Source organism: Myodes glareolus, chromosome 2 (assembly GCF_982192425.1).
Source record: "Myodes glareolus chromosome 2, mMyoGla1.1, whole genome shotgun sequence".
Lineage (NCBI taxonomy): Eukaryota > Metazoa > Chordata > Mammalia > Rodentia > Cricetidae > Myodes > Myodes glareolus.
In genome coordinates, this window is record NC_142027.1 from 118,459,502 (window position 1) to 118,487,362 (window position 27,861).

General features: G+C 46.5%; 1 protein-coding gene across 1 annotated transcript in view; it reads left to right on the forward strand.

Moving 5' to 3' along the window:
- Tmem132d (transmembrane protein 132D) overlaps positions 1-27,861 on the forward strand; it is a 618,857-nt gene that overhangs the window by 525,990 nt on the left and 65,006 nt on the right. The window contains exon 5 of the mRNA XM_087903615.1: positions 13,733-13,876. Within this exon, the coding sequence (XP_087759741.1) occupies positions 13,733-13,876 (144 nt within the window). The remainder of the gene's footprint in view (positions 1-13,732; positions 13,877-27,861) is intronic.

Genomic DNA, 27,861 nt, shown 5'->3' on the forward strand with positions numbered 1-27,861 from the left:
ACTTGCATACACAAGAAAAGATAGTTGATGACTCTGAGGTTTGGGGCTTTCTCAGTCAAGTAGCTGTGGGTACCACTTTCTTCATCTGGCATGCTGACAGAGAGATGGTTTCAAGAGAAGCATTGGAACCCAGAAAGTGTGAGACATCCCCGCAGTGATGCAGCTGAGGTGGTGGACTATAACATGAGAGTGCACCAAGGATAACTGAGAGGGACCCACAACTGGAACCAACCAGAGTATCAGTGCCACTAGGTTGGCTGAGATGGTCCTCCCAGCTCTTGTCTCCCACAGCAAGCTCACTTACCCAACCCACAAACAACTGGGAAGCATGACTGCCTGGCCATAGCATGCATGTCTATAATTAGGACAGTCGAGAGCAAGAGCAGCTTCCACCACTGCTAACTGAGTTCTCTGTCTGAATTGGGTGACCCACCTTCTTAGCATCCTGTTCAAAGAACTGAAGAAGCTTACACAGATAGCAAACTGGTAAGGAACTTTATTCACCAGCAAAGTGATAATAATACACTGCAAGTCAGCCAGAGTACTCAAGAGTCCCTGGCACAGCTGCCAGCTTCTTTTTATGGGACTAGGAGAAGGAACAGTTGCTAGTGATGGGGTATAGGTGATGCTTTGATTTTGATTGACAGGCCTAGGTTACATTAACCTCTATTAACTAAATATGTCCCTTCCCATGATGCATCTGATAGTAATTGTAGGCACGCATAATCATTCATAGGCATAATACTCTAAATAGAGGGTTTTCCCTAAAAGTTACCATAGAGGGTATACTTTCTTGCTGTTCAAGCATCCAAAATTGGGTCAGACTGGATTGGCCTACTGTGTCTAATTCCCAGATGTGCTTGAATCAGAACCACGAGTTCCCACAGGGTAGAGCCACTTGCTGCATGGCTTAGAGTGGGATGTGCATGGAATGCGATGTGAGTGGGGGAGTCGCAGGTTGATAAATCCATTTGCAGGAAAGGCCTCTTAGAATAGCTCAAACGGAGGACAGTCTTGTGTTGCAAAGCTTTGGCTGTGTTTTGTATGTGTTACCTTTTGCTTCTGTGCTGAAACTCCATGACCAAGACAGCTTCTACATGAAAGAGTTTATTTGAGCTTCTGGTACCAGAGGGAGAGTCTGTGACCATGAGGGAGACCTGGTAGCCAACAGCTGCAACAAGAAGCTGAAAGCTCACATCTTAACCACAGACAGGAAGCAGAGAGAGCAAGCTAGAAGAGGGTGGAGCAATAAACCCCTAAAGCCCACCCCAGTAGCTCCCCTTCTTAGAAGTTCCCTGACTTCTCCTAAACAGAGCCACCTTGTGGTGACCAACTGTTCGAATATACAAGCCTGTGGAGAACATTCTTAAACTGCCATAGATAGACTGCCTCAAAACCTTGACTAGGAAGAGGGTTTCAGGATTATATTCCTTGTCTTCAAGGCCTATGACCTTCATCTGACTTTCACCTTCTCTGGTGTGCGAACAGTGGTAGTTCAGGCTCAGGAAGTAGCAATTGACTTCTCCCTCCACAGTAGTCCCAGCCCAAGGAAGGGAAAGATGGCTGACAACCTGTTCCCTTGGTCAGTGGCCCAGGGTACTACATGGCTGACTCAGCCCTGAATTGATTTAGCTGCGCCTCCCGGAGTAATCTTCACGGCGTTCACCCTCCTTCAATTAGTGTGGGCTGCAGACATGCAAATTCATTTTTACATTAGCCTAGGAAAAACATAATTAAGAGGTTGTCTGCTGAAGAGGGGGAGAAGAGAACATAATGTCTTCAGGGGCCAAACTGAAGATGACTTTTGCACTCGGCACTGTTGGGGATTAGCCACGCCTCAGCACCCTCATTAGCATAGATGATCGGGCCCTAGTTCTGGCTCCCATGTGGGGCTTGCTGAAATTCGTGGGGCTGGCAGGTCCCAAAAAAGACTGCAGCTCTCTCAGCAAGGCCCACTTTCAAAACGGCCCCTTTTGCAAAGCACAGCCTCGGAGCGACCCTTTGATGTTTATTAATTCTGTCTGCCCTTCCCAAACCAATTGAATTAATTCCTTAGTCTCATGAACCGTAAAACTGATACGCTTCTCCGGGCGTACAGAAAATTCTGTCGCCTTTGACAATTTGACATGCATTTTTCTGTAGCAATTGAAAAGTGGATGAGAGCCCCGCTTGGTTAAAGGCTGCAGGCAGAGCTTCCCCCTGGCTTCAAAGAGTAAGACTTCATGCCATCAGGAAGGACCTATCAACACAGATTAAATACTCATGCCGTGTTTTGTGGCACTGCTGTTTGCGGGTTGTGGGTGAGGTGGAAACTTTCCTTAAGAACCCTTGTCACCGTCCACAGCTGCCGGTCCGCGATCTGTATCAGCATGCTTAACAGCCATTGGTCATGTTATTAGCTTCTGGATGAGTCACTGCGTTTTAGTGTTTCTGACTCAAAGAGCAGAGCTTGCTTAAAAAAACACGACTGTGCTGGAGAGATAATTCAGCAGGTAAGAGCGCTTGTTGCTCTTACAGAAGGCCAGAGTTCAGTTCCCAGCACCCCCGTGGCAGTTCCCAGTCCCCCCTGTAACTCCATTTTCGGGAGATACGACACCCTCTTCTGGTCCAAGGGTACCACATTCACCACATACACATATACAGAGAGAGAGAGAGAGAGAAACTGTTAAGGAGAGAAACTGTTAAGAAGGGAAAGAGATGAAGGAAACTGAGTTCTTCTTCTCTTATCCTTTGTGTTTCTTACAGACTCCAGCTTTAGCTGTTGAGTTTGGGTGTGGTTTACTTCCGGGTACATTACTTATACGATATTTTTCTAGAAGCTTCTAAACCAGGGTCCCTGACTCAAAACATCCTGGATGATCTTGCATTTCCCTATGCAAAGAAGCCTGGGGCTCATGGAAGGCATCTGCTCCCCACCTGAGTCAAAGCCTGGATTTCGGAATCCTAACACACCTGTGAAGCGTGATTAATAAAAGCATAGGGTCAGAAATTGGGGTTCAACCTGAAGATTCGGAAAGCAAAACAGCCAGCCACTGGCTCTTACCTAGACCTCAGTCTGAAATGGCGGTCCTTCCACCAAGAATCTCAGAATGAAACTGTCTGTTGAGAGCTATTTCCTCCCATTTTATAATCCTCTCTAGGGCTGGGATTAAAGGCCTGCACCACCCGATTTCTATGGCAGCTAGTGTGACTACTGGGACTAAAGGTGTGTGGTACCATAATCTGGTCTGTCAGGCTAGCCAGTTTTCCTCTCAGATCTTCACACAGTCTCTGTTGATTAAAATACATCTGAAATGCCACTACACATCTGCATGGGTGTTTCGATTTTTGCCCATTTCTTGGATTTTAAGAGTGTGATTTTGCTGGTTAGGTTTTGTAAACAATACAAGCTACAGTCATCTGGGCAGGGGAAGCCTCAGTTGAGGAACCGCCTCCTGATCATCGGGTTGACCTACGGACAAGTCTGTAGGGTACTTTCTTGATTGAAGATGATATCTCACTGTGAGTAGTACCACCTCTGGGCAGGTGGTCTTGAGTTGCATATAAAAGCGGGCTGAACAAGCCATGGGGAGTCGCTGGTAAGGAGCCCTTCTCCGTGTCTTCTGCATCCATTCCTGCCGCCGAGTTCCTGTGCCCTGACTTCTTCAGGATGGACTATGCACGCTATCAGCTGATATAAACCCTTTCCTCTCCAGGTTGCTTTCGGTCATGATGTTTTAACACAGCAACCGAAAGCAAACTAGTGCCGTGGTCCATTGAAAAGGAATTCAGTCTCAAGGGTTAAGGAATCATGTCTATATCCTATTCATATATTCTACAAACAGAATATATGCTATTTATATAAACTGAATTTGCCAGGATTGGGGCGAAAATAACTGAAGATTGTTCATCGGAAGTCATTCTACTCTACATGTCAAAACTCAGCAGAGTCAAGATGGGCAAGAAATACCCACGTGTCACAGCAAGGGGGAGGGGAGCCTGATGGTAGCAGGCAACATGGACCCATCCAGACGCACAAGACACCCACAGTGTGATTCAGTTCATAGGACATAGTCATAAAGGACAAATCCAGGGACAAGAATTAGGTGACCGGTTGAGGCTGGAGGTGGGGCTGTGTGATGAGAGCTAACAGAGACATAGTTTCTTTGGGGTATGATAAAAATCATTTTAAAATTGTGGCAATGTTGCACAGATCTGTTAACAGGTTAAGAGCCAGTTAGCTGTTCACTTTAAATGAGTGAATGGTATGAACTGTGCATTCTATGTCAACTAACTGTCCCTACATCATCAGTATGGAGCCGAAATCTGCTGGCCCCAAATCCAGGGAGACTGTGTATCTTCAATATAAAAGAAAAATACCTTGGTGAATGACAATTCAAAAGTCAAATTTATGTCCATCCCCTAAGAGCCTCCAGGAAGATGAGCAGCGTTGTTTTCATTCCATTGTTTAACTGGGTTGTGTGTGTGTGTGTGCGCGCGCGCGCGCGCGTGCGTGTGTGCTGTTTTTGAGCTGTCTTGTTTTTTTAAGATTGATTCTAATGTAGCCCAGCTACCTCAAATCCCTCTGTAGCCAAAGAGAGCCTAGAACTCCTGATCCTCCTGCCTCTACTTCCCAAATGCTGGCATTACAAGCTTGTGCCAATGTGCCTGACTGCTATGCTCCTTTTTGACACCCTGTTCATCCCTCCCACCAGGTTTTGGGACCGTGCACTTCACGGTGCCTACTCAAACTTAAAAAGGAAGGAATCTGTTCCTCATGGAGTGTCCTGGGTCACCCCAACCTGGCTCAGCCTCACACATGCAGTCCGAGGAACTCTGGGCTTCCCCCGTTCCTTCCCGGTTCTTCTTTGTACAACTGTAATCTTGAGGATGAAATCGGCTTAAAGCCCTAAGCTCATTAACTGGAATTTGTCTTACTCATGGAAAGAAATGCGCACACCCATTGTGGAGAGGAGGTTAATCCTGACCAATACAAGCAAGCACACATGTTCAAGCAACATACTAACAAGCCAGGGGTTGGGGGAAAATTCATTTTGTTGCCATGACTTTGTTGAGAATGTGCTTTCTTGGCAGAGTCTTGGTTCCTTTCCTTATCCTCATGTCGCATCTCTTGTCACAGCTAATACAATAAGTAAAAACACATGTTTGACCACATCCTGGAGGACCCCAGAAATGCACGACCCAGAGGTTTCACAGCTTTCTAAACCCAGTCCACCCCACAGCAGTGACATAGTGCCCGGGGGCTCTCCCCAGGTCAGAAATTCCTTCTTGAGAGATTTCAGTACTACTGTCTAATCAGCTTAAGAAGTTAATTAAACAGCTGTCACTCCACTGCTTAATTCCCAAACTAGATGCTATGTAAGATTTGAAATTAGTTATGCAAAACCAAGACTTGCTGTCGTGATGCTGGGAAAGTTGTCAGGCAGGCTGAGAGGAGGAAGTCTGGGGGAGTCCCCGAGAGCAGAAGGTGCTGGGGGACCCAGAGGTTCCTGGGGAAAATGCCTGCCCATCTCTGCTGAGGTTAGGCAGCTAGGTAAGGGTTTGTAGCACTTCTGTCCTTCTCAGACATGAGCACAGTCTACCAGGGAGAGTCTCACGGTGGCACTTCCAGGTCCCTGTACATGTGTTTTGTTCCAGTGTTCACAGAAGCTGGGCCAAACAGCAAAATCATGGTTTTATATAAAACCATTAACTCTCACCTCCTCTGCAGAAATCCAGACGTGAACAAACTATCCTCATGTCTAAAAGGTCACTGAGGCAGGGCAATAGCGCAAGCACAAGCAAGCGCATGCATGCAAACTTAGAATGAATAAGCAAAATTGGCCAAAAGAACCTGTCAGTGGACTAAAAGCACAGTAACTAATGACACCTAATGACACGCACTCCTAGCCAATCACAACATACTAGTAGTGAGCGCCGATTTTAAAAGGATCAACCAAAAATGGTCCTACAGCAGCTTCATTTCCCTAACCGCCTAAAATCTCCATTGGAATCTTCTGGAGTCTGTGTCATTGCCTCTGCATCTCCTCACCCCCTGCTACCCTTCTCCAACCGGGGGTTGCACAACAGGCAGCAGCAACAAGCCCCCAACAGGTCACAATTGATTGGAGCTAAAATTGTCCCATTGAAGCCTGGCAGTGGTAGCACACGCCTTTAATCCTAGCACTGGGGAGGCCGAGGCAGGTTAATCTCTATGAGTTCGAGGCTAACCTGGTCTACAGTATGTGTTCCAGAACAGCCAAGTCTGCACAGACAAACCCTGTCTCAGGAAGAAAAAAAAATCCTCTTGGAATCAGGTGTGAGATTCTCTTTACCAAGTGATGTGATCACCTCCATCCCCTAGTAGAGCCTGACATCCCCAGCTCAGCTGCTGTCAGAGGCAAACTGTATAAGAATGCTCAGGCTGGGACCTTGAGGCTCTGAGTATCCATGGAGAGGCCAGGAGTGGCAGCAGTTGAAGAAGATACTTATCTGTATCCAGATGATAAAAGCCTAGTGTGGATTTGATGTTCATGCAAGAGACCAGGAGGTGACGTCTTTGTGTTTCATTTACTCATCTTCACTGGGGACCACTAATGCTGGGGACACTTACCATGCGTGGCTGGGGAGCCTAGATTCAGTCTCTCAACTTGAGCACATGAGGCCACAGTAACACATGGCTGAGATGAATCTCACAAATCCCAGGCTGCCCACGCAGTGTAGCCTGCAGGGCTCAAAGCCTCCAGCTGTTCATTGCTGATGAGGTATTTATTATCTGTCCCAGGTTGAGTACTAAGCTCTGTGGGGGGGGGGGGGGGGGGGGAGTAATGGGAGCTATGAGTAAGAAATGCTTGCTTCTAGTCCTAAAGATGGCATCTATCTGAGTAGTGGCCATGGGTGCTGAGAGCCACCAAGGGGACAGAGAGGTCCCATCCCCATCCTGGTCTAACTCCTGATGGAGTATGAGTCCCCGCAAATGTTGCAATAGATTTTATCTCTCCCGTGACTCCTTTCTCCTCCCTCCTCTTCTTTTCTCTTCCCTCCCTCATCTCTCTAGCCTTTTCCCTTTGCCAAGAACATACTGGATCCGTATAAGTCGTTGCATACATTATGATACAGTTAATAATAACCAACCTTATTGAAAACTTAATAACATCAATCACTCTTAAGAGCTGAGCTCATTAACTCACCCCATTCCAATGGATGCAGCCTGGAAACCTGATGCCCAGGCTGATGAGACCAAGGTACAAAGAGATTCAGAGACTTACAAAGTCATACATTCCGGAAAGGACAAAGAAGGGGCTGTGTAATACAGGAAAGGGAGCCCAGAGGCTGCACACTGACACGTGAACAGACTTTGCTGGACCATCCTTGCCTTTCAGAATGAGGAAACTTAGCTCCCAAGAGCTCACATTACCCCAGCCAAGGTCATTTGGCTAGCCAGCACTTTGTTCATAAACCACCCCCGAGCTGGGATTCCTTCCTGCATTCTAGCTCCCAGAGGCCAGACATGGTTGAAAGTCTAGAAGTCAGGTAGAGCAGGTGAAAGCAATAAAGGCCAGCATGTTTGGGCTATCACCAACCATCGCATCCTAAGGACTGTCACGCCCACAACCCTAAGTTCTGCCAGATGGCTGGAGCACTTATCAGCTTTTATTCTGCAGATGCAGATGGAGATACAGAGCTGACACTCATTTGCCCAGAGTCACAGAGGAAGTAGGAGCAGGAAATTTGACTCCTGCAGGCTGGGGAGTCAGCGTGTGACCGACTGAAGGGTGGCCAATAACTTTCATCTCTCAAGCTGGGCGGAACCTTGAGAGCCATTGCACATACTCACATAAAACAACAGTCATCCATTTTCACTTCTGGGTGACCTAGTTCTGGCTAGGTGGCTCCTGGTCCCTTGTCCAGTATAATGAGGCGGTGGCTTGGAGTTCTTACAGAGGCCTCTTTAGTATATATCTTGTAGGTTACTATTGGACTTCCCCTGAGCCTGCCAACCAGACAGATCCCTCTTTGAGCTACTTAGGATTCCCCCTGGCATGGCAGCTAAGTCCTAAGAGCAAGGACCCCTGGGGAAAAGCCAGATGGGATTTGTATTGCCTTCTAAGGGCTCATCCCAGGAGTCACACAGTTTCCTAGACTCTAGCCTTATGTCCCTAAAGCCAGGTCTCCTTGAAGGAGGGAAGCTAGACTCAATCTCCCTATGGCAATACCAAAGAACTACTCGGGGGTCAATATGTTATCTCATTTCCTCCTAGCTTTATTAAGTTTTAATTGATATGAAGACGCTCTCAAGTGTGTAGGATGGTGTTCTGGTTACATTCTGAAATGGTTACCATCGTCAGAGTAGATAATCAAAATATCAGCTCACATAGTTCATTTGATGTTGTTATTGGTATAGGACATTAAGCCTGACTCCATTAGCAAATTTCAAGTGTCTAGAACATTCTCACCAACCGCAGTCACCCTGCTGCACATCAGATCTCCAGAGCATAACTATCTCCAAACTGCAGCATGTAACCTCTGCTTTCTGATCTCCCCAGTGCCTGATTAGAACAGTTTCCTTGAAATGCTAGCTATAGCCAGTAAAGAGGCCCAGCCAACACGTAAGGTGTCTAAAGAAGAGAGAACCAAATGCGGCAGAGGCAACATCTCATCTCTCACACCATCAATTGGTATTTATATGATGATGAATTCTTAATGTCAATTTGACACAGCCTAGACTCCCCACTAGGTAGATGAGGACAGTTTGTGTGCACATCTGTGAACGACTGATTTTTCTTCATTGAGTTGAATGAGGTCAGATGACCAGCCCACTAGCGGCATCATTACTTCCTAGGTTTGGGTCTTGGGCTGTGTAAGAGTAGAAACAGTGAGCTGAGCACTAAGCATGCGTCTGTGCATTCTCTCCCTGCTCTTGACTGTGGATATGATATATTTAATCGCCTGTCTGAAGATCCTGCCTTTACAATGGACTATAACCAGAAATTGTGAGCCCCAATAAACCTCCCCCCCAGGGTTCTTCCCACAGAGCATTTTATTGTAGCAACATCAATGAAATTAGAACAGTAGATGAGATCTACATGGTTCCGTCGAGACCAGGATATACAGCACATCACTTTAACCCATAGGAGAATGTTCATAGTATGGGCAGGAGAGTTGGGGTTGAAGAAGCAGAAATGGCTGTGGAGAACAGAATGCTTGTGGGATATCTTTTCATGGACTATCAAGCAAGTGTGATATAACTGTGAACGTGTGTGGCTTTGATAAAACAGTTAAATTCACATTAATAAAAGAGGAAAAACGTATAGCCGGTGGTGTCTTGATGACACAGAGCAGCCAGCCTAAGTGGGAGATTGATGAGCAGGCTGCTTTGCTGTTCCAACTCCTATTGCTCCCCGTCAGGTGGAGGAATGGTCCTATTTCAGCGTGACTATTAAAATGCAGGATTCTCTGCACTATACTCCTGCCACTAAACCCAGGCACCCATGCACTCCGTGCAATAGAGAGTGGTTTGTAAATCGGTATATGTTACAGGCATCAGACTGAGTGATGCTCCCCACTGGCCAGAAGAGGCACAGGGTTTATTTATGGCCCTGCAGTCTTATTGCTAATTAGATCTACTATCACTGTGGTCATCTAACAACTCTCTGTGTTTAATGTGGTACCCATGAAAACCTCCCCTACTCATCATCCTGACAATGTTTGCAGTATATTGAGGGTGTGTGAGTCCAGGGTGGGAAAGGCTTCAGAAGGCAAACAAAAGGCAAGGACAGGGTGGTGAGTTATCACTCTGATTGTTATGTTATTTCCCCCTCTTCTTATTTATTCTTTGTGTCTTTCATATCATGCATCTCCATTCCATTCATTTCCCCCATCCCTTCATATCCACCTCCTGACCTTTCAACCCCCCCAAAATAAAATAAAATTTAAGAGTAAAAAGAAAAAAGAAAGAAGAAAAAAATCAGCCTCGTTATAGAAGCTCTTGGTGAGTCATGCAGGATACTCTTTTATCCACGTATCTTTACTTGCAAAGTGTTCCTTGCAGAGTCATTGGTCTGCTTCGAGGCCCCTGGTTTGTTAGGTTATTAATCTTGGATGGGAAATGACCATCCAAGAAATCAACCACACCTAGGAAGAGCAGGGAACACTGGGCCACCAAAATGACTCAGGCTGGATCCACCCAACAAACCAGGGCAGTAGGCCATCAACCTCTGTGTAGAGTAAATTCTGAGGTTAAGTATTCTGTCAGTCAGAATAGATCAGGTTATATGACGGTAAAAGTCACTTCCAAGTCATACCACAATAGGATGAGAAAAACCTGGTCATTCCTCCTCCTGCCTTCCCAGGTCAGCTAGACAAGCCCTCCATGCAAGGACTCAGGTGATCTTGGGAAGTCATCTGGAACCTGATTCTTCAGCCTTGTGGGTTTGTCACAATAGACACTTTGATAATTTCATATAAGTATAAAATTTATTGTTGACCAAGATTTCTACCCCGCCTGGTCCTGCAGCCATTAAGTCCCAAAGAATCACACAGAGGTCTACATTACTTATAAACTGATTGGCCCATTAGCTCAGGCTTCTTATTCACTAATTCTTGTTAGCCCGTAATTCTTGTCTGTGTCAGCCATGTGGCTTGGTACCTTTTTCAGCAAGGCAGTCACATCTTGCATGCTCTATGTCTGGCTTCCTCTCTGTCTGGGCTAACTGACTACAGACTGAAACTTTCCTCTTCCCAGAATTCTCATTGCCCTGCCTCTACTTCCTGCCTGGTTGCCCCGCCTATACTTCCTTCCTGGTTACTGGCCAATCAGCGTTTATTTAAAATACAAGCGACAGAGTACAGACCATTGTCCCGCAGCAATTTATCTTGATCATATCCACCCACACCCCAATTCCTTTCCTCCTCCAGTGTATCTCTATCTGCCTTTTAAAAGCAACCTCCTGTGTCCTGTGAAGACTGTCTATGTGTTCATGAGTTTGGGGCACTTCACCAGTGGTCATATTCCTGAAGCAAAGTAACTCTCTCTCCTCCAGGATTCGACTACCAGCAATTCATCAGCTAGGAATGGAGCCTCGTGGTTCCCTTCCCTGCTCACACTGCAATGCTGTCTGGCTTGATTTGGCACAGGTCTTGTGCATAGCTCCTGGGGTCTGAGGTGTTCATCAACCACGTCTTGTCAAGAAGACAGAATTTCACAGCTCTTCTCTCCATCCTCTGGCTCTTACATTCTCCCTTCCTCTCTTCTCAATATTCCCTCAGCCATGTAGGGATTGATATTGCTGTCCCGTTTAAGGCTGAGCACTCACGGTCTCTCATTCTCAGAACTCTGGCCAATTAAACATCTCTGTGTTGACTGTTGCCCACTGCACAGAGAAACTTCTTTAACCAGGTTTGAGAGCAGCATGGTCTCCAGAAAAACGCAGAGTGCTATCATTTCTCACACTTGACTCTAAGAGAAATATCTGTAGGGTAGATCTGGCAAGACAGCTCTGCAGACAGGACTTGTGACTGAGTCTGCATTTTGAGTTGGATTCCTGTGTTCCACATAGTGGAAGAAGAGAACAGATTCTCAAAGGTTGTCCTCTGACCTCCACTTGCACACCGTGGCACATGTGCCCACTCCACACATATTCGCGCATATACGCACACACACACACACCACACTTGTGCACATGCACATACATGCATGCATGTACACACATGCATGTGCACACACACACACACCTGCATACATGTGTGTGCGTGTAAATAAATGTACATAAAAATTTAAAGTGTGTTCAGTGGGATGTTGGGAGGCCTGTGCTTCGAGTTCAGGAATGTTCCAAAGTGGAGCCTTGTCTTTTAGGATGCAAACAGCATTTGTTAGCAGAGGCCAAGGCTCAGCCAAAGGAGCTGACATGCCGTGAGCCTCACGAGGGAGGGAAGCAGTGTATCTTACGTGAGAAGCAGGCTTGCCATAAGAGAGGTGGCGGTGTCACTTGGGGAGAACTGCTACTCCATATTCTGGCGAGCTACTCACAGGCAGCTCAGATTCCACACGAAAATCAAATTCACAAGACTCTTTACAAGCGTTGTCCCCAAGGAGGGTGCCTCGGCTCTCCAGAGCTTGGGTTTAGAGCAGGGACACCCTGATCCGGTGGCTGCAAGAGTCACGTGACACCCAGTTGATCCTGCTGCATGTATCTAGCTGTCCCCTGTTAGTCTATAAAGAAGGGCCAGGCAAGCTCTGCCTTTACAGAATGGAATGGGGCTTGTTTGCTGAAAGGACTCATGGGGACACTGTCAGCGAAGGATAGGCCGCAGTGACAGGCATGCCAGGGGCCAGCTGAGGAGGGCGTGCCGTGTGTAGGGAGCAAGGTAAGTCCTGAGAGAATGTGTGTCGTTGGCATAGGCATGACCACGGCAAGGACCTCAGAGCCTTGGACTCAAGGAGAATGACAAAGACTTCCAGGAATGAGGTGCAAGGGAATTGTCAATCTTCTGGTCCATGTTCAGATGTTGACAGTGTATGCAGAAATGTCCACCATAGATTACCCCCACCAGTACCACCACCAATATTTATGGCCTGAAGACTGCTCTCCTACAGAGATTCATTCTACCAAGATTAACTAAACCTGCCTCCTTGCTCAGATGTATATAATAACCCTGCCTCTTTGTTTACCAGTATGTAATAACCCCACCTCCCTGTTTACCTGTATATAAATGTTTATTTATATTGTGTATATAATAAACAGGGTGCTGCAGCATGTCCATCAGAGAACCCAAATCCACATGATTCCAGCTTTACTGTGTGTCTGTGTGTCTTTCCTTCATTCCCGCTCTACCCTGCATAGGTCACTCCCTGAAGCCATGGGGCCTGCATAGCACCTTCCAACACTATCAGGGACAGCCAATCTAGTTTTCAGCCCAGGTCCAGCCCAATTACACTGCACCCTGCAACTAGACACGCACAGCCCAATTACACTCACCCTGCAATGTGGTGAGCTAAAGACAGATCTCTTGTCTGATCCCTAACAGAAGAGCTTGGTGGCAAACTGTGTGTTTTCATGAGTTTGCAGGAGCGAGGGAGTTAGTTTTATACATGCATGTGCTACATGGGAGGAGCTGTGGGTGTGTGGTTTCAGCCATAATAGCATTCAGAGGCTGGAACCCAGGAAAACCCTGGCAAATTGGAAGGAAGTGACAGGAGGGCAGAGAGAAGCGAGCAAGGTCACTCCCATCTTCCTTGTGGCATCGCCAATCTGAGCTCCTTTAAGTTGGATTCATTGTATATAAAGTTAGAGTGATTTAAGTCATCAGTGCAAGGATTCAGAAGCTGGAATTCCCGATTGAACTCTCCCCCTTCATTTCTCCTTAGTCTAGCAACCGCAGGCAAATCACAAAACCTCTCCGTGGTACCTAAGAAACAGGAATGTTGCCTGTCTCGCCTAGTGATGTGAAGATTTCTGGGGCTCTTGAAGAGAGTGCTGGAACATAGTGAGACTCACATGTGTTTGCCAGGCACAGTGTTGGTTATGAATTTACTCCATCACTGTCCCCATCACTTTCTCCCTACAAAACCCAGGGAGACAGAAATGTGCAGACAGAAATGGCCTCTTGGCAGAGGGCTGGTAATCAAGCCCTTGGCTTTCTGTGCCCAGGTAAAAAGCTGAGCCATTTGCAGAGAGGCAGGAAGAGGCCTCCACACATTCAAGGAACTGGTCCTTAGGAGGTTAGGTAATGGACCTTGTGTTTGATCTTCCAGGAGGCAGAGATACTGAACACAGCCATCCTCACTGGGAAGACGGTGGCTGTCCCTGTGAAGGTGATCTCGGTAGAGGAAGATGGCACGGTGCAAGGTCTGTCGGACTCGGTGGAGTGCAGGTCAGCAGACGAAGACGTGGTTAAGGCAAGTGGACAGTTCCTCTCCGCTGCAGAAACCCATAGCTACAGGGTACAGGTTTTCTCCAGCTGGATCTGCAGGGCGCCTCCCATTCCGAGTTTCCTGCCACTTAAGTCGGGAGTGTCTCCCAGCCCAAAGCCGAAAAGGGAAAAACACTGCTCTAGCCTGTGTCTGGGCTATGAGACTTTTCTTCTGGGTCTGTGTCGCCTGACAGTGATCTTCCCCCCTCCCCCGACCCTGGGAGGTGGCAGTGGGATGCAGGGACCATAGCCGTCCACCCCCTCTGCAGACTGACAACAGAGGTTCCTTTCCACCCTCTTGGACTGTAAAAGAATGGGAAGGAGAGTCACGACCCAGACTGGTGCACATACAGCCATGCTCCATGATGCATTTACAGGCTTGTGTGAGATCAATAAAGGCATAAAGTTTATGATTACAGCTAACTTTGATTTACAAAATCAGCCACTGGAGAGAGGAGTTGTCTCCCAACCCCTGCCCCCCCACGGCTCTCTACGTGAGGGAGGGACACCACACTCTATGCCCATCCCTCTGCTCCGCTCCCCAATCCCATCCTTCCTCCCAAGCTCTTCTTTCTCTCTTTAACTTGAAAGCAGAGATGATTCAAGGCAAAGGCATACTGGGAGAAGCCTGAGGCCAAGGACTCCTATCTGGCTGGGCCAGGAATCTCTCAGCAAGGTTCCAGACAGCAGGGGGTAGTGGATTTTTGTGGCTACTGTGACCCACTCCACAGTCAGAGCCATGGTGACAGATGTCTTGCCACTTTTTCCTGGTGACAGTTTCTTCTCAGGATGCCAGGACCATCAAAACCAGGTGGCACACTTAACCAGAGCGGTGAGAAGGCAGATTCGCAGAATGGATCAGTAGTTTACATAACATGCCATACTAACCTACTTCCAGAATCTTCTTTACAACATACAGATGGGCCTTCGGTGTCTCTGGCCAATGTCTCAGCTCATCTTGCTTTCCCTTTCTGTCTCTCATATTGAATCTTCTGCAAACCTTTCTGGGGACCCCTTCTCAGGCATTCCCATTCAACAGCTCTTCTCTGGGATACTGTGGATTCTAGATCAAGGAGTGGCCCTCTCCCCGCACTCCCACACTCAACCATACCCATGTGCTTTCCCACCTCTACTTCAGTGCAGCAGCCAGGATGTGGCAGCCAACAGCACCACTCATCGACTGAGGACCGTTCACCAGCTTCCCCTCTGGCTCAGAGAACCCACACTACACCCCTCACACCACCCTCTGTCGTTCCAGCCACCCAGTGCCTCTGTGGGTTCTTTGAGGCCAAGAACCCCTTTCCACCTCAACATCTAGCTCTCCCCTTGATGACTGTGTGGCCAGTGCCCTCACTTAGCTTCCCACAGTCTTTTGCTTTCCAGCATCGGTGAAGTTGTCATGGATACCCAGCATGGCCTTTCCCACCTGCTTACATTTTTATTCATATATAAATACATAATGAAATGTGCACCTATACAATGCATATCATGGTTAGTTATCCATACATATTACATAATAAAATGTGTACCTATATAATACATATCATGTTTAGTTATTCACACATGTTACATAATAAAATATGTACTATATAATATACATCATGTTTAGTTAATCATATATTGCATTATATATGTGATGTAATATATATGTATATGTAGACATAATGTATAACTGTGTTCATTGACTTCCCTCATCGGGATATCAGCTACATGAGCGGAGGATGTTCTAGTTCCTTCTGTTCATTGCTATAGTCCCATCCTTTGCAATACCTGGCATGTCATAAATAATAAACAAATACATGTAAGGCGAACAAGTGAATGGCATACAGCTGCCCCTCCAGTGGTGATGGAGCTACCTCCTGAGGACCCATCACTTTCAAACAACCATCTGGGATAGTTCTGTCAGACAGAAATCATGAATGGGTCAGAGTGGACTGGGGCTGGTGGGCCTAGGCACTTGAGTACCCAAGGTGGACCCAGAGACTCGCTTCTCAAAGCCCCAAAAGCTATAGACCCATTGCTCTAGGCTTTGGAAGCCAGAGACTTAAACTACTGGGACTCAGTTTGGAGACTTGTTAATCTGGGCTTTAATCACCAGTGCTTGGCAGCTAGTGTAACCCTCAGCTTGCTCAGCAGCAGCAGCAGGAGCAGCAGCAGGCACTGCCTGCTTGTGTTACATTTCCTGAATAGCTGGGAGGCTCTGCTCCTGCAGAGGTGGTGCCATGGGCTCTTGACTTGGAGGGTCTGAAACCCCTGGTCATAAGTGTTACCAGTTCTCTGGGATCTGCATGGCAACCAGAGCCTACTCTTCCCAGCCTTTCTACCTTTTATCAGCATTGGTTTTCTTCCCACTCTCTACTTCCTCTATTCCTCATTGTCTCTACCACCTCTGCTTCCCGCCATTTCTGCCCCAGACACTCTCTGGAACTTTGAAATCTCTTGTTGCTGCAGCTGCAGCCACTGCCACCGCCACTACCACTTTTTCCCTCTCACTACCTCACCACTGCACCATCTCCACTTTGTATGACCGGCTTGTTATGTTCTACTAAAGATTGAAAATAGGCAGGAAAGCATCACTTATGAAAAGCCTTTGGTTGAGCCTAATGTTGCACAGGAATGGGGCTCCTAATTGACTGGAAGAGTCCAACCTCCTTATATAAACAAAAAGAAACTGAGGTATGTTCTGTCCAAGGCCTTCTGCTGGCCACCACAGAGAGTACTCTGTGTACTCCTCTGGTCTGGGTAGTAATGGCTCTGAGGTTAACTGAAGCTTGTGACAGCAGCAAGCTCTTGCTCAAACTGCCTAAACTGATGTGCCTGGGACAGCGCCCCTGGAGCTAGATTTGTGCAATGGCAGCAAGCAGCTGTGGTTGCTATGTAGCTTCCTCAATATCTTGCAATGTCCAAAGCAGCCTGGCTGTAATGAAGGCTGACCTCTCAACTGAATAGTCCTCTGCTGAAGCAAGTCATCCAGAGCACCAAGGAGTCTGACAGCTGTCAATCAGGGAGACTAATCACCACAGCTTCCAACATCATAGCTTACGTAAAGGAAAAATAAGCTTTAATAGGGTTCTTAGCATGAGGACAATTGACGTTACCCGTGCCTTGACACTGTTCAGCAATACACTTCTTAGCTAGGAATCCCCAGGGGAAGTAGCTTCGTTTTATCTCTCTCACTGTCATTAAGTCAAGAACATCTTGAGTTGAAACATATTTAGTACCCTTCACCCGAGCAGCATACCCTGCCCCCACCACCCTGAGCATCCACATCAGTCCACAGTTGGGCAGAACCTTGGAACACAAACTCTATCTGTCTTGTAAAAGAGTGTTCAGTATTTCATGGAACAGATTGGCCGCCTTATAAAGTAAATGTACCAACGAAACAGTGCCCTGTGGAAAATGAGTTATAGAGCCTGTGACAGCCGAATAGGAAACTACACAGCATCAATAGAGTACCATGTAACCGACTGCCGGCCCTGGGGAAAAAATCAAAATTAACATTTAAAGTAATATTTCTATTGAGTGTGTATCACTCCCCCACTCTCATATAGTCAAAGAATCCTAAGGGAGAGCATCCTTCAGTTGGACTGTCTGTAAAAACAAACAAGAAACAGTTAATGAAGTTACAAAACTGACCTCAAGGGAGGGGCTAAGACAGAAAGGATGTTGTGTTAGTTACTGAGGCCAAGGGGGAAAAAAGCAACTTAAGGAAGGAAGGGCTTCTTTTGGCTCACAGTCTGTTGTGGTGGAGACATCTTGATGGCAAGAATGGCAGCTGGTCACATTCCGTGATCAACCAGGAAGGAGAGATGAATGCAGGCACTATCATCATGGGATGGTGATGCACACATCCAGAGTAGGTTTTCTCACCGTAATTAACCCACTCTAGAAGCCCCTTCATGGCCAAGCCCAGAGGCTTGACTTCTCGGTACCTCTAGATCCCATCAAATTGACCATCAGTATTTTTAATGTTGTATTATATTCATCATTTGTGTGTTTATGTTTGTATGTATGTATTATGTAGTGTTATGTATGTTATGATGTGTATGTGTGGAGGTCAGAGGGCAACCGGCAGAAGTTAGTTCTCTCCTTCCACCGCTTGAGTTTCTAAGACAGAACTCAGGCTGTCAGGCTTGGGGACAAACATCTTTACCTGCTGAGCCATCTCACCAACCTGACAGCCAATATTAACCAGTCTGCCAAACAGACAAGGTCCCAAAGGGCGTTGCAGAGAAAGGACACAGCGTCAATATGCTCAGGGCATACTGGTTGCATCTGCAGCCTGCAACAATCATCAACAAGTCCAGATGGGCAGCCAGCACTGGGTCCTCCTGGCTGGTCTCTCAGAGATACAGAGAGTACCCAATCAGAGCAGCTGAGATGCAGCCTTGGTGGGCCTAGAGAGGAAAGGGACTTCTATCCATTTGCTCTTGGGAAAGACTCCTGAGTCACTCTCAGAGATGCAGAGGACACAAGGAAAAATGGTAAACCCTTCATTCAGTTTCACACCTATCACCAGTCTTTGCAGCTGGCACACGAGGTAATGCTCCAGTCCCCTGACCTCCCCAGCTGCCACTGTGCCATGCTCTACATCACAGATGGTGACAGTCACCTGGAACACGTAGTGCTTCCGTGTCATTCGGGATCCTTAGAGCAGCATCTGCCCACCTGGGTAGAGGCGCCTTCTCCCTTCAGGGCCTCACTCTTCATCTTCATTAGTTTCCTCCCAGCCTCAACCGGAGACCCAAGAAGCCCCAGTGTCTCCTCCAAGCACATCACAGCCTCTTCTTGGGAAATCCACAGGCAAACTCACTCAGAATGCTTTGTAAATTGCATAAGGGTCCCCATTATTACCCCCATGTTCTCCCCAGCTGTGGACTTCAAGCATGCCTGGGGTTTATTGTTTTAGAAAACATGGATTTCCGAGAAGAAGTATCTCTGATATTAGCAATAACATCCAGTGTAACACTCCAGGGTTGGAAATCATGGGAAATCCTGCTCATGCTAACTTATTCACACACACAAACATCAACATAGACGATAGAAAGGTTCTGAGTTTGGACTGCTGAAGTGGGTTCTGTTGAGAATCTAAAGATACAGTACCAGATATTTATTCTCCCTCTCCCTCGCACTCCTCAGTTCTTTTCTCCCTTCCTCTTTTCCATCCCCTCCCCATCATTTTCCTTCTTTCATCTGTATAGTTTTTGTTATTTTAAACATTTTATTACATTTATTTTTGTGGAATTTATTTTTTAAATTATTGTTATTATTTTATTACTTAAAAAATACCAATCCAAATTCCCACTCCCTCCCCTTCTTCCACCCCCTCCACAGACCCTCCCACCCCAATCCCCCTCAATCTTAAGAAAGGGCCATGCACCCCGCCCTGTGGAAAGTCCAAGGCCCTCCCTACTACATCTAGGTTGAGCAAGGCTTACATCTGAAGAAAATAGAATCCCAAGAAGCCAGTACATGCCATAGAGTCAAATCCCAATGGGAACTTGGGAAATGGAATTTTATTACATCTACATTCATCTTTTTGCATGGACATATGTCTAGATCATGGAAGATGTTGGGGCAGCCAGAGGCAACTTGGGGATGTCGGTTCACATTTTGGGTTCCAGGAATCAAACTCTAATTGCCCAGTTTAGTGACAAGAGTCTTTACTTGCTAAACCATCTTGCAGGCTCTGACCTCTACTCTTACAAAAGCCTCCCACCCTTGTGGGTGCTGCTGAGCCAGCTCATAGCCCACAGGAAGAAGTGTGCCTTCCAGAACATTCCTATGTAAAGCCTGGAGTGTGTTCTAATCATAAGTATTCAGGTTGCCTCTTATCCTTGAGCAAATCAGTACATCCCAGGAATCCCCAAACACAAGCTGTTCCATTCCACTTCATCTCAAAGATGCATTTGGAGCAGGGACCCCTGGGCAGATCTCAGAGCTGAAACTCCCAAAGTAAAGCAGTACAATCAGAATGTCCCCTGTAGTCACTCAGTGGGGGATGGATTTGGGGACTGGGGGAATCTTGACAGAATGCAGGAAGCATCAGAGTAGGGCAATTGTGTGTGGGAAGTCAGCTGACGGGAGCTTACCACCTCCTTCAAGAGCCTGCACTGCTCATAGGTTCAAATATTCATCTCCAGTATGGACCTCCTTGCTCACCCGTGTCTACTGGTAGCAGCAAAGGGGGCCTGGCTCCAGCCAGTCCTAGCTGGGCACAGACCACACTCACTCTCATCAGAGTAGCTCAGAGATCTCAGGCCTACCCTGGCCCCTCCCCAGAGATGTTCACCAGCAGGAGACTGTGGAACAAAGCTGTGATACTCTCCCAAGACAGGGCTTTGTGGACACCTTTTTCCCAGGAGAAGGACAACCTGCAGGGAGAAGAGAAGTGTGGTGCTGGGGACTGGAGTGGGACACTTAATAAGCCAACCACACACCTGTGAGAAACAGAAAGGGGTGGAGCTTTCAGGAGAGCACTCAGTATCCTCAGTGGATGTTTTAGAGTTGGGGCTCAAAGTGCCAGCTTGTCTGCGCAGTAGCCTTGTTCCTGGGGAGAAGAACAGAAGGTACCAGCCTGCTGAGGGGCTCTCTGTCTCTCTCAAACATCCAACTGGACTTCCAATCATCTGAACAGCCACAGAGATGCCACCAGGAGGGACAGAGCTCATTAGTCTCTTCTCAGTTAGAAGGCTCTATACTCTGCGCTGTCCCCCCGACAGCCCCTCCTTAACTGTTCAACCAGGGATGGGACAGTGTAGGGTTTTGTGTCTCCCAGGAGTGCCTGCTGCCTCCTCTGAAGACCTCCTCTGTCATCAGCAGCAAGGAACACAGGGAAACAGGTTGTTGGGATGGCTAATCACCTTTACATGCGATGTGATGCTTGACACATCACTGCAGAAGACAAGTGTCTCTCGACGTCGTCCATCTGCCAGGAGTGATGAATTTGTCTGACATCCTCGTAGACAGTCTTTCATCCATTAGGCACAGGGTGTTTATTAATTCCTGGAGAACATCATATGTATTTTGATCAGATTCATTCCCCAGCTCCTCCCAGATCCACATTTACCTCCCTACGCCCAACTTCCTGTCTTCTTTTTTCCTTTGAATTCAACAGTTTTTTAACCCCGATTTATGATGGTCATGTACTGGTGGGTATGTGGCAATCCCCCGGGGACTGGCTGACCTATCCAGGATCACACCCTTAAAGAAAACTGACTCTTCCACCCACAGGAGCCACCAGCTATAAAAGGCTCCTTAGCTATGGTATGAGGGATCACGACCCGTTTTTTTCTCCATGATGGTATATTTACTGACTTGATCTTGTTCAAGCAATCACAGCTGCTGTGGCTCCTGAGTGTAGTGGTCCTGTCATGTCCAGAAAACCTTGGTTAGCTGTGGTCCTCCTGACTTCTGGCTTGTACAGTCTGATCCCTCTCCCAAGATGATCCCTGCACCTTGGAGGGCAGCTGATTGATACAGATGTCCCGTTGATGTCTCTGCTGACACTTAGGCTCTGCACTCTGACCAGTTATGCCTTCCTGCGTTCACCACCACCCACTGTGCAAAGAAACGTCTCTGAGGTCTGAGAGCTGTACTAATCTATGGGTGGAAGGCACTTCGATACTATGTATACTTTTTCACTCTGTGTGTGTGTGTGTGTGTGTGTGTGTGTGTGTGTGTGTGTGTGGTTTCTGTGTTTCTGTGTTTGCAGGTGATGTGTACCTGTGTACACATTTGTGTGGAGGCCAGAGGTCAACTTCACATGCTATTCCTTGTTTCTTGAAACAGAAATTCTTTCTAGGACCCAGAGATTGCAAAATTGGTAGGCAGGCTTGCCAGGGGCTCACCAGTTATAAGAAGACAAGGGCATGCTATCCTATGTAGCTGTTTACATGGGGTCTAAGGATCAAGTGCAGGTCCTCATGCTTGGAAGGCAAATACTTTCCCAGGGAGCTGTCTCTTCAGCCACAAAGGGTGGTCATTTTTAAATACACCTCCAGCACAGGTATGTAACCTGTGACTACAGTGTGGGGAGGACCACCTGCTGAGTGCAGTAGTCTACCGCTCATGTCTCGCTCCCATCCAGGACAGACTCAGCAGGTACACAAGGTGGTGGGGGGTGAGAAGACAGGGAAACAGAAGCTAGGCTGTGCAAGTTTGCACGTAGTTAGATTCTATTCGCATCTGAATCCTAACATTAATGCTATCTGGCCATTTGACCCAGATTTTATGGAGAATAAAGGGAGACAAAGATATCAATAAAATAATGAAAACTGATACAGTGGCTGTTTAATTGCTGGAAACTCACTTCATAGCAATAAGCATCTACTATTTCATCTTCACAACCACACCGTGAAACATTTTATTCTTATATTTCCTATAAGGAATGTGAGACTCAGCAGGGTGCTGATACATCACAAAGGTGATAGACCTTCACAGTCCCCATTCCCAAGCTGGGCATTGGAAAATCATTTCTGCCTTGGAACAAAACTGGCATCCTTTTTCTGTGGATTTCATATGAACTTTTCCCTGTAGGGTCAAGTTATTGAACACCTGGTCTCACAAATGGTGGGATGCTTCACCTAGAAGGTTGTGGAACCATTCAAAGGTAGAGCCTCCCTGGAGGAAGTGGGTCACTAAGACAGACTTTGAGGTTTTTATAGCCCAGCCCCAGGGCCTGGAAAAATATCTTAGTGGGTATGAGCATTTGCTGATCTTGTAGAGGACCAGAGTTTGGTACCCAGTATGCACCCCAGGCAGCTCATAATCACCTGTAACCCCAGATTCAGGGGATCCAGCACCTTCTTCTGACCTCCACATCATCTACATGCTGTGCCCATATGTACACAGTCAAACAAACATGCTTACACATAAGTAAATAATAAATGTCTAAGGGGAAAAAGCTAAATATAGTCCAGTCTCACTCACTGGTTCCTTACTCTGTGCTCCTTGATTGGGGACACAGTGTGACCAGTTGCTTCCCATTCCTACCACCATGCCTTCTCTACCATGACAGAACGTGTCTCCTCAAGCCATGAGCCAGAATAAACCCTCACCTCCTAAAACTGAGTTTTGTTGGATATTTGGTCACTGTAGCACGAAAAGACATAATCCAGCCCTGTGTTTGCTGTTGTCTCTGCTGCTCCGTGCTGTGACGGCAAAGTAGATGTGAGACATACTTCAAGTCCAAGTGTCGCTAGCCTTAAAAATGTTTGTCCTGGATCCCAACCAATACCAGAGAAAGCTGGGGAGCAGCAATAGAAACTGTGTCCCGTCTGCCCAGTTTTGACCCAGTTCTTCGTGGGAAATCCCTACTCAAGAACTCTGAGGGGACGCTGTCTCCTGGGAGGGGGAGGCTCATTTCTGCATCACACTGAGGTCCCAGTCCTCAGCAAACAGATTTCTGCCTCAGATGCTGCAGTTCACTCAGTAAGACCTCAGGCCCGTGGATGTCCCAGTTAGGCTTCTACTGCTGTGACAGAATGCTCTGACCTAAAGTCCCTTGCGGAGGAAAGGAATTAACTGGTCTACATGGGCCATTGAGGGAAGCCAGGGCAGGAACTGAACCAGAGACCATGGAGAAATGTTTCTTAATGGCTTACTCCCCATGGCTGGCTCAACCTGCTTTTCTATATAACCAGGACCACCTGCCCAGGGGTGGCTCTCCAACGGTAAACTGGGTCTTCCCACAGTGACAGAATACCCCACAGGCCATTCTGATGGGGTCAGTTTCTTACTTGAGGTTCTTTCTTCCAAGATGACCTAACTTGTGTCAACTTGACAAGAAAGAAAGACAGAAAGACAGAAAGAGAGACAGACAGACAGACAGACAGAAAGAAGAAAGAAAGAAAGAAAGAAAGAAAGAAAGAAAGAAAGAAAGAAAGAAAGAAAGAAATCACACAATGGGTTAAATATTTATCTCTCCATAAAGTGAGTTTGTTCCAATGCTTACATTGGAACATGTCAGTTCCTAGGAATATATTTTTCTCCTCAATAATCCAAGTAAAGAGAAGCAATATTTCCTTTTGGGGAAATATGGAAACATAGAAAAAGGGATAAAGTGGGTCATTGATGTGGGATTCCCCTCTGTATACTGTGAATATGTTTTATTATCATTGGTTAATAAAGGAACTGTTTTGGCTTATGTCAGAGCAGAACATAGCTAGGTGGGAAAACTAAACTGAATGCAGGGAGAAAGAAGGCAGAGTCTGGAGATGCCATGTAACTGGCGAAGAAGAAGGGTGCCAGAACCTTAACCGTAAGCCACAGCCTCATGACGATACAAAGATGAATAGGAATGGGTTAATTAAGATGTAAGAGCTAACTAGGAATGTGCCTAAACCAATGGCCAAACTGTATTGCAATTAATATAGTTTTTGTGTGGCTATTTGGGTCTGGGTATCCAGGCAACGAAAGTACAGTCTCAGTTTACAGATCATAAAAGGCCTAATGTTTCCCTACATTCTAAATTAGCCTAGAGCATCATCCACAGAGACAAACTTCACTCAGGACACACCTCCCAGTACCATACTCATGGCAGACATCACCAGCTGAATAAACACAGAGCATCTTTCTATATAGTGCTTAGTCATAGATTTGACAGTTCTCAACATTACCAGCCCTGAGCCTGTGGAGATGAAACCTTTCTGTCATCTGGGACCTAGAAAGAAGCCACATCACCTCCCCATACCACCTCACCTACAGAATTTATTGCAGGAGTTTCAGAGACTTAAGGCCAGGGATATCAGGCCAAAAGAAACATCAAAAGCAAATGAACATTTACATGAGTTAGGATGGAAGGGGGGTGGTATAGACTGTAGCAAATCTTAGAGTGTGTCCTCATATGAAATACAGCCCTGCTGTATCCCATGGGGCTATGTGATGTGGAAGAGACCCAAAGTGCTAAAGAGAGGGGGCTCTTCAGTTAAATCGCCCAGATTTTAACCCTGGCACTGGGGCTAAGGAGATGACTCAGTGGGTAAAGAGTTTGCAGTGTGAGTGTAAGAACCTGAGTTCAATCTTCCTAGCACCCATGTGGCAACCCTAACCCGGGAAACAGGCCTGTAATCCCAGAGCTGGGGAAAGGAAACAGGAGGATCCTCAGATCTTACTGGCCAGCCAGACTAGCTGAACTGGGAAGCTCCAGGTTCAGTGAGAGACCCTGTCTCAAAAAAATAGGTGGAGATCTATTGAAAAAGACAGTCAGCATCTACCTCTGCCACTCCTCCCAACACAAACATGTATATACCCGCGTGCGCGCACACACACACACATACACACACACAAAATGCTGTTCCTGTTGTTTATACACAACAATAATTAGAGTACAATGCCTAGACTTGTTGTGCCTCCATTTCTTGCATTTTCTCATGGATATGATTGTCGTAATAAATTTAGATTTTCCTCATGTTGGGAAATGAATTCATTAGTTACTTCGATCACTTGCAAATTCACTCCTAGGTAGGAACATGCCTTTAGCGGTGTTCTTAATTACAAGAATGTCTGCACAAATTCTTCCTAGATTTAATTATTTAGAACTAGGATATATATGGTCAGGGCTAGATGGACACATAAATTATCCATGAGCCCTCTCTCTGATATAACGGCTTTTGACTCCGTGCCCTGGTCCAAAACCTGTTCTCAACCCAGTACTCAACGGGATCCTTTGAAAACATGCATCAAGAGCTGATGAGATGACCAAATGGGTAAAAGTATTTGCTTCTAATGCCGATGACTTGAGTTTGACTGCTGGGTCCTATATGGTGGAATGAGAGGACTGCCTCATGTAAGCAGTCCTGCGACCAACTTTCATATGTACATATATATGCACGCATATACACATATGTAATAGAGAACTTTAAAATAATTTATTAATTTTAAAATGGGTCACATTAGTTCTCTGCTTGGTTCTTCTGTGGCTTCCCAATTCCCTTAAGGTAAATTTTAGTATTAATAAGTGAAGGCAAATGGCTTGCAATTGTCTCGGGAACTCACTCTGTCTCCCACATACCTTCTTGGCCCTGTACCTGTCTGACATCACTTCCTGCGCATTCTTTTCAGCATCACCACCCTTCCTGATTATCCTGGAGCCTCCACAGCAATGCTCCTGCCTCCAGGCCTTCCAGCATCTTTCTTTGCAGATTCCCCTGGGCTTCTTGCTGTATGCGCGGCCTATCAGCATTTCTTAGGAAAGGAATCTTACCTAAGAAATCACAAGGAAAGAGGAAGCTGAGATCCAACCTGGGATTATATGGAGGGAAACCTTGCTTCCCATACATCATGCCACCTTCCCCTCACCTAGGTGAGAAGATGCCTATCCACTTCCTATGTAGTAGATTTTCCCCAAGCTTCCACATAAAAAAGGAGAGTTATTTCAGAGGTGGCTCGTGGGAAATTACATAAGAGCTGAATTAATGGGTGATGTTTAAAACTGTGCTGTACCTTCTTGCTTATCCCAGTCAACAGGGAGGGAAGGGCTGCGGAGACGACTTCTGATCATAAAAGCAAGAGAACTGAGCTCTCTTGTAGAGACAGAGATGACCCTCAAGCCTCCCCCATATTTTCTGTGTTCTCTGGGAAAGAATAACAATAGGACAGTAAATTAGGGTTCTAGGGCAGCTTGGATGGAACAAGAACAGGCCTTAGGTAGGTAATAGGGCCAAGCTACAGCAGATTATAAACCCGCCTCCAAGACCTGCAAATTCCTGCAAACCAAAGTTGGAGTTGAATGATCAAATCATAGACATTCTCAAGGGCTTTAATTGAGTTTTTTTCCAGCCTATGAGCCTTTCCTCGGACTTAGGTGTCAGGCGGCTATGCTGTGCATAGAATGGTCCTCAGTGGATCAAGCATGGAGCCGCCCACATGATTTGGAGGGATTCTATACCAGGACATGCCTTACTCATCTACTTTTACTAACAGACAGTCTGAGACATGGCAGCTGCTTGATTGTAATTAGATTTTGAGTGAATGAAAGTGATGAATGCCTAAATAAGCACTGGTTTGATTAAAACTCAAATGTATTGGGCTGTGAAGAAGACTCAAAGGTAAATATCCCAACCAACATTCACATAAAGCTGCATGAATCCCAGTGCTCATGTGGCAAGATGGGAGGCAGAGATAAGAGTCCAGCAAGCCTGCCGAACTCAGCATCATGCTCAAACAATGTAGAAGGCAAGAACGGATACCCAAGGTTGGCCTCTGACCTCCACACAAAACAATTGTTTTGGCACATATGTAATACACTCACACACACACACATACAAACCCATCATATGCACACATAAAAATCAAAAATGAAATTATAAAGCTTGAGCATCTAGTGGATCTAGTGGTATCTCTGATAATAGTCTCATGACTCACACACGTGTGTGATGTGTAACAGGTTACTTTCATAAGACTCTGTCTCATATTTGTCATTTGCCAACTGTCCCGAGGCACAGAGAGCCAGATACACTTGATGGAACAAGTGTTTATAGACGAGTATCCCCTGCTGGCAGCCCAGAGGCAGGTGTAATGTCTTCCAAGTTTCCAGCATCTTCAGGTTGAAACTTTCCGATTCTCCTCCATCTCTGGGCTGGAACGAGACTATTGGATTGGACTTCATAGTCCACCAACTGCAAGTGGTGTTGGTAATCTAGAAGAAAAAAATGCACGTACCTGGTCTGCACCAGAGCGGGTTTTCTATGCCCTACATCGTCTGAGATGTGTCAATTTAAAGTTCACGAAAGAAAGTGCTACGTCTTGTAGATAGAGACCTTGCGATCAGTAGAGGGCTTCTGTGTGTTTCTTCTTTGGAAATCCAATGTTCGAAAAGAACCTTTTTGCATGATGGCCTAGGACTGAGCCCCCACTGGTACTGATGTGAGGCCTGGAGCTACCACCTTTGCCCATCATACTTAGAGCATATCTATGTATATCATACCTGCTGTGACTCAAGCCCCTGAGTACAGCAGAAAATCTCATTAA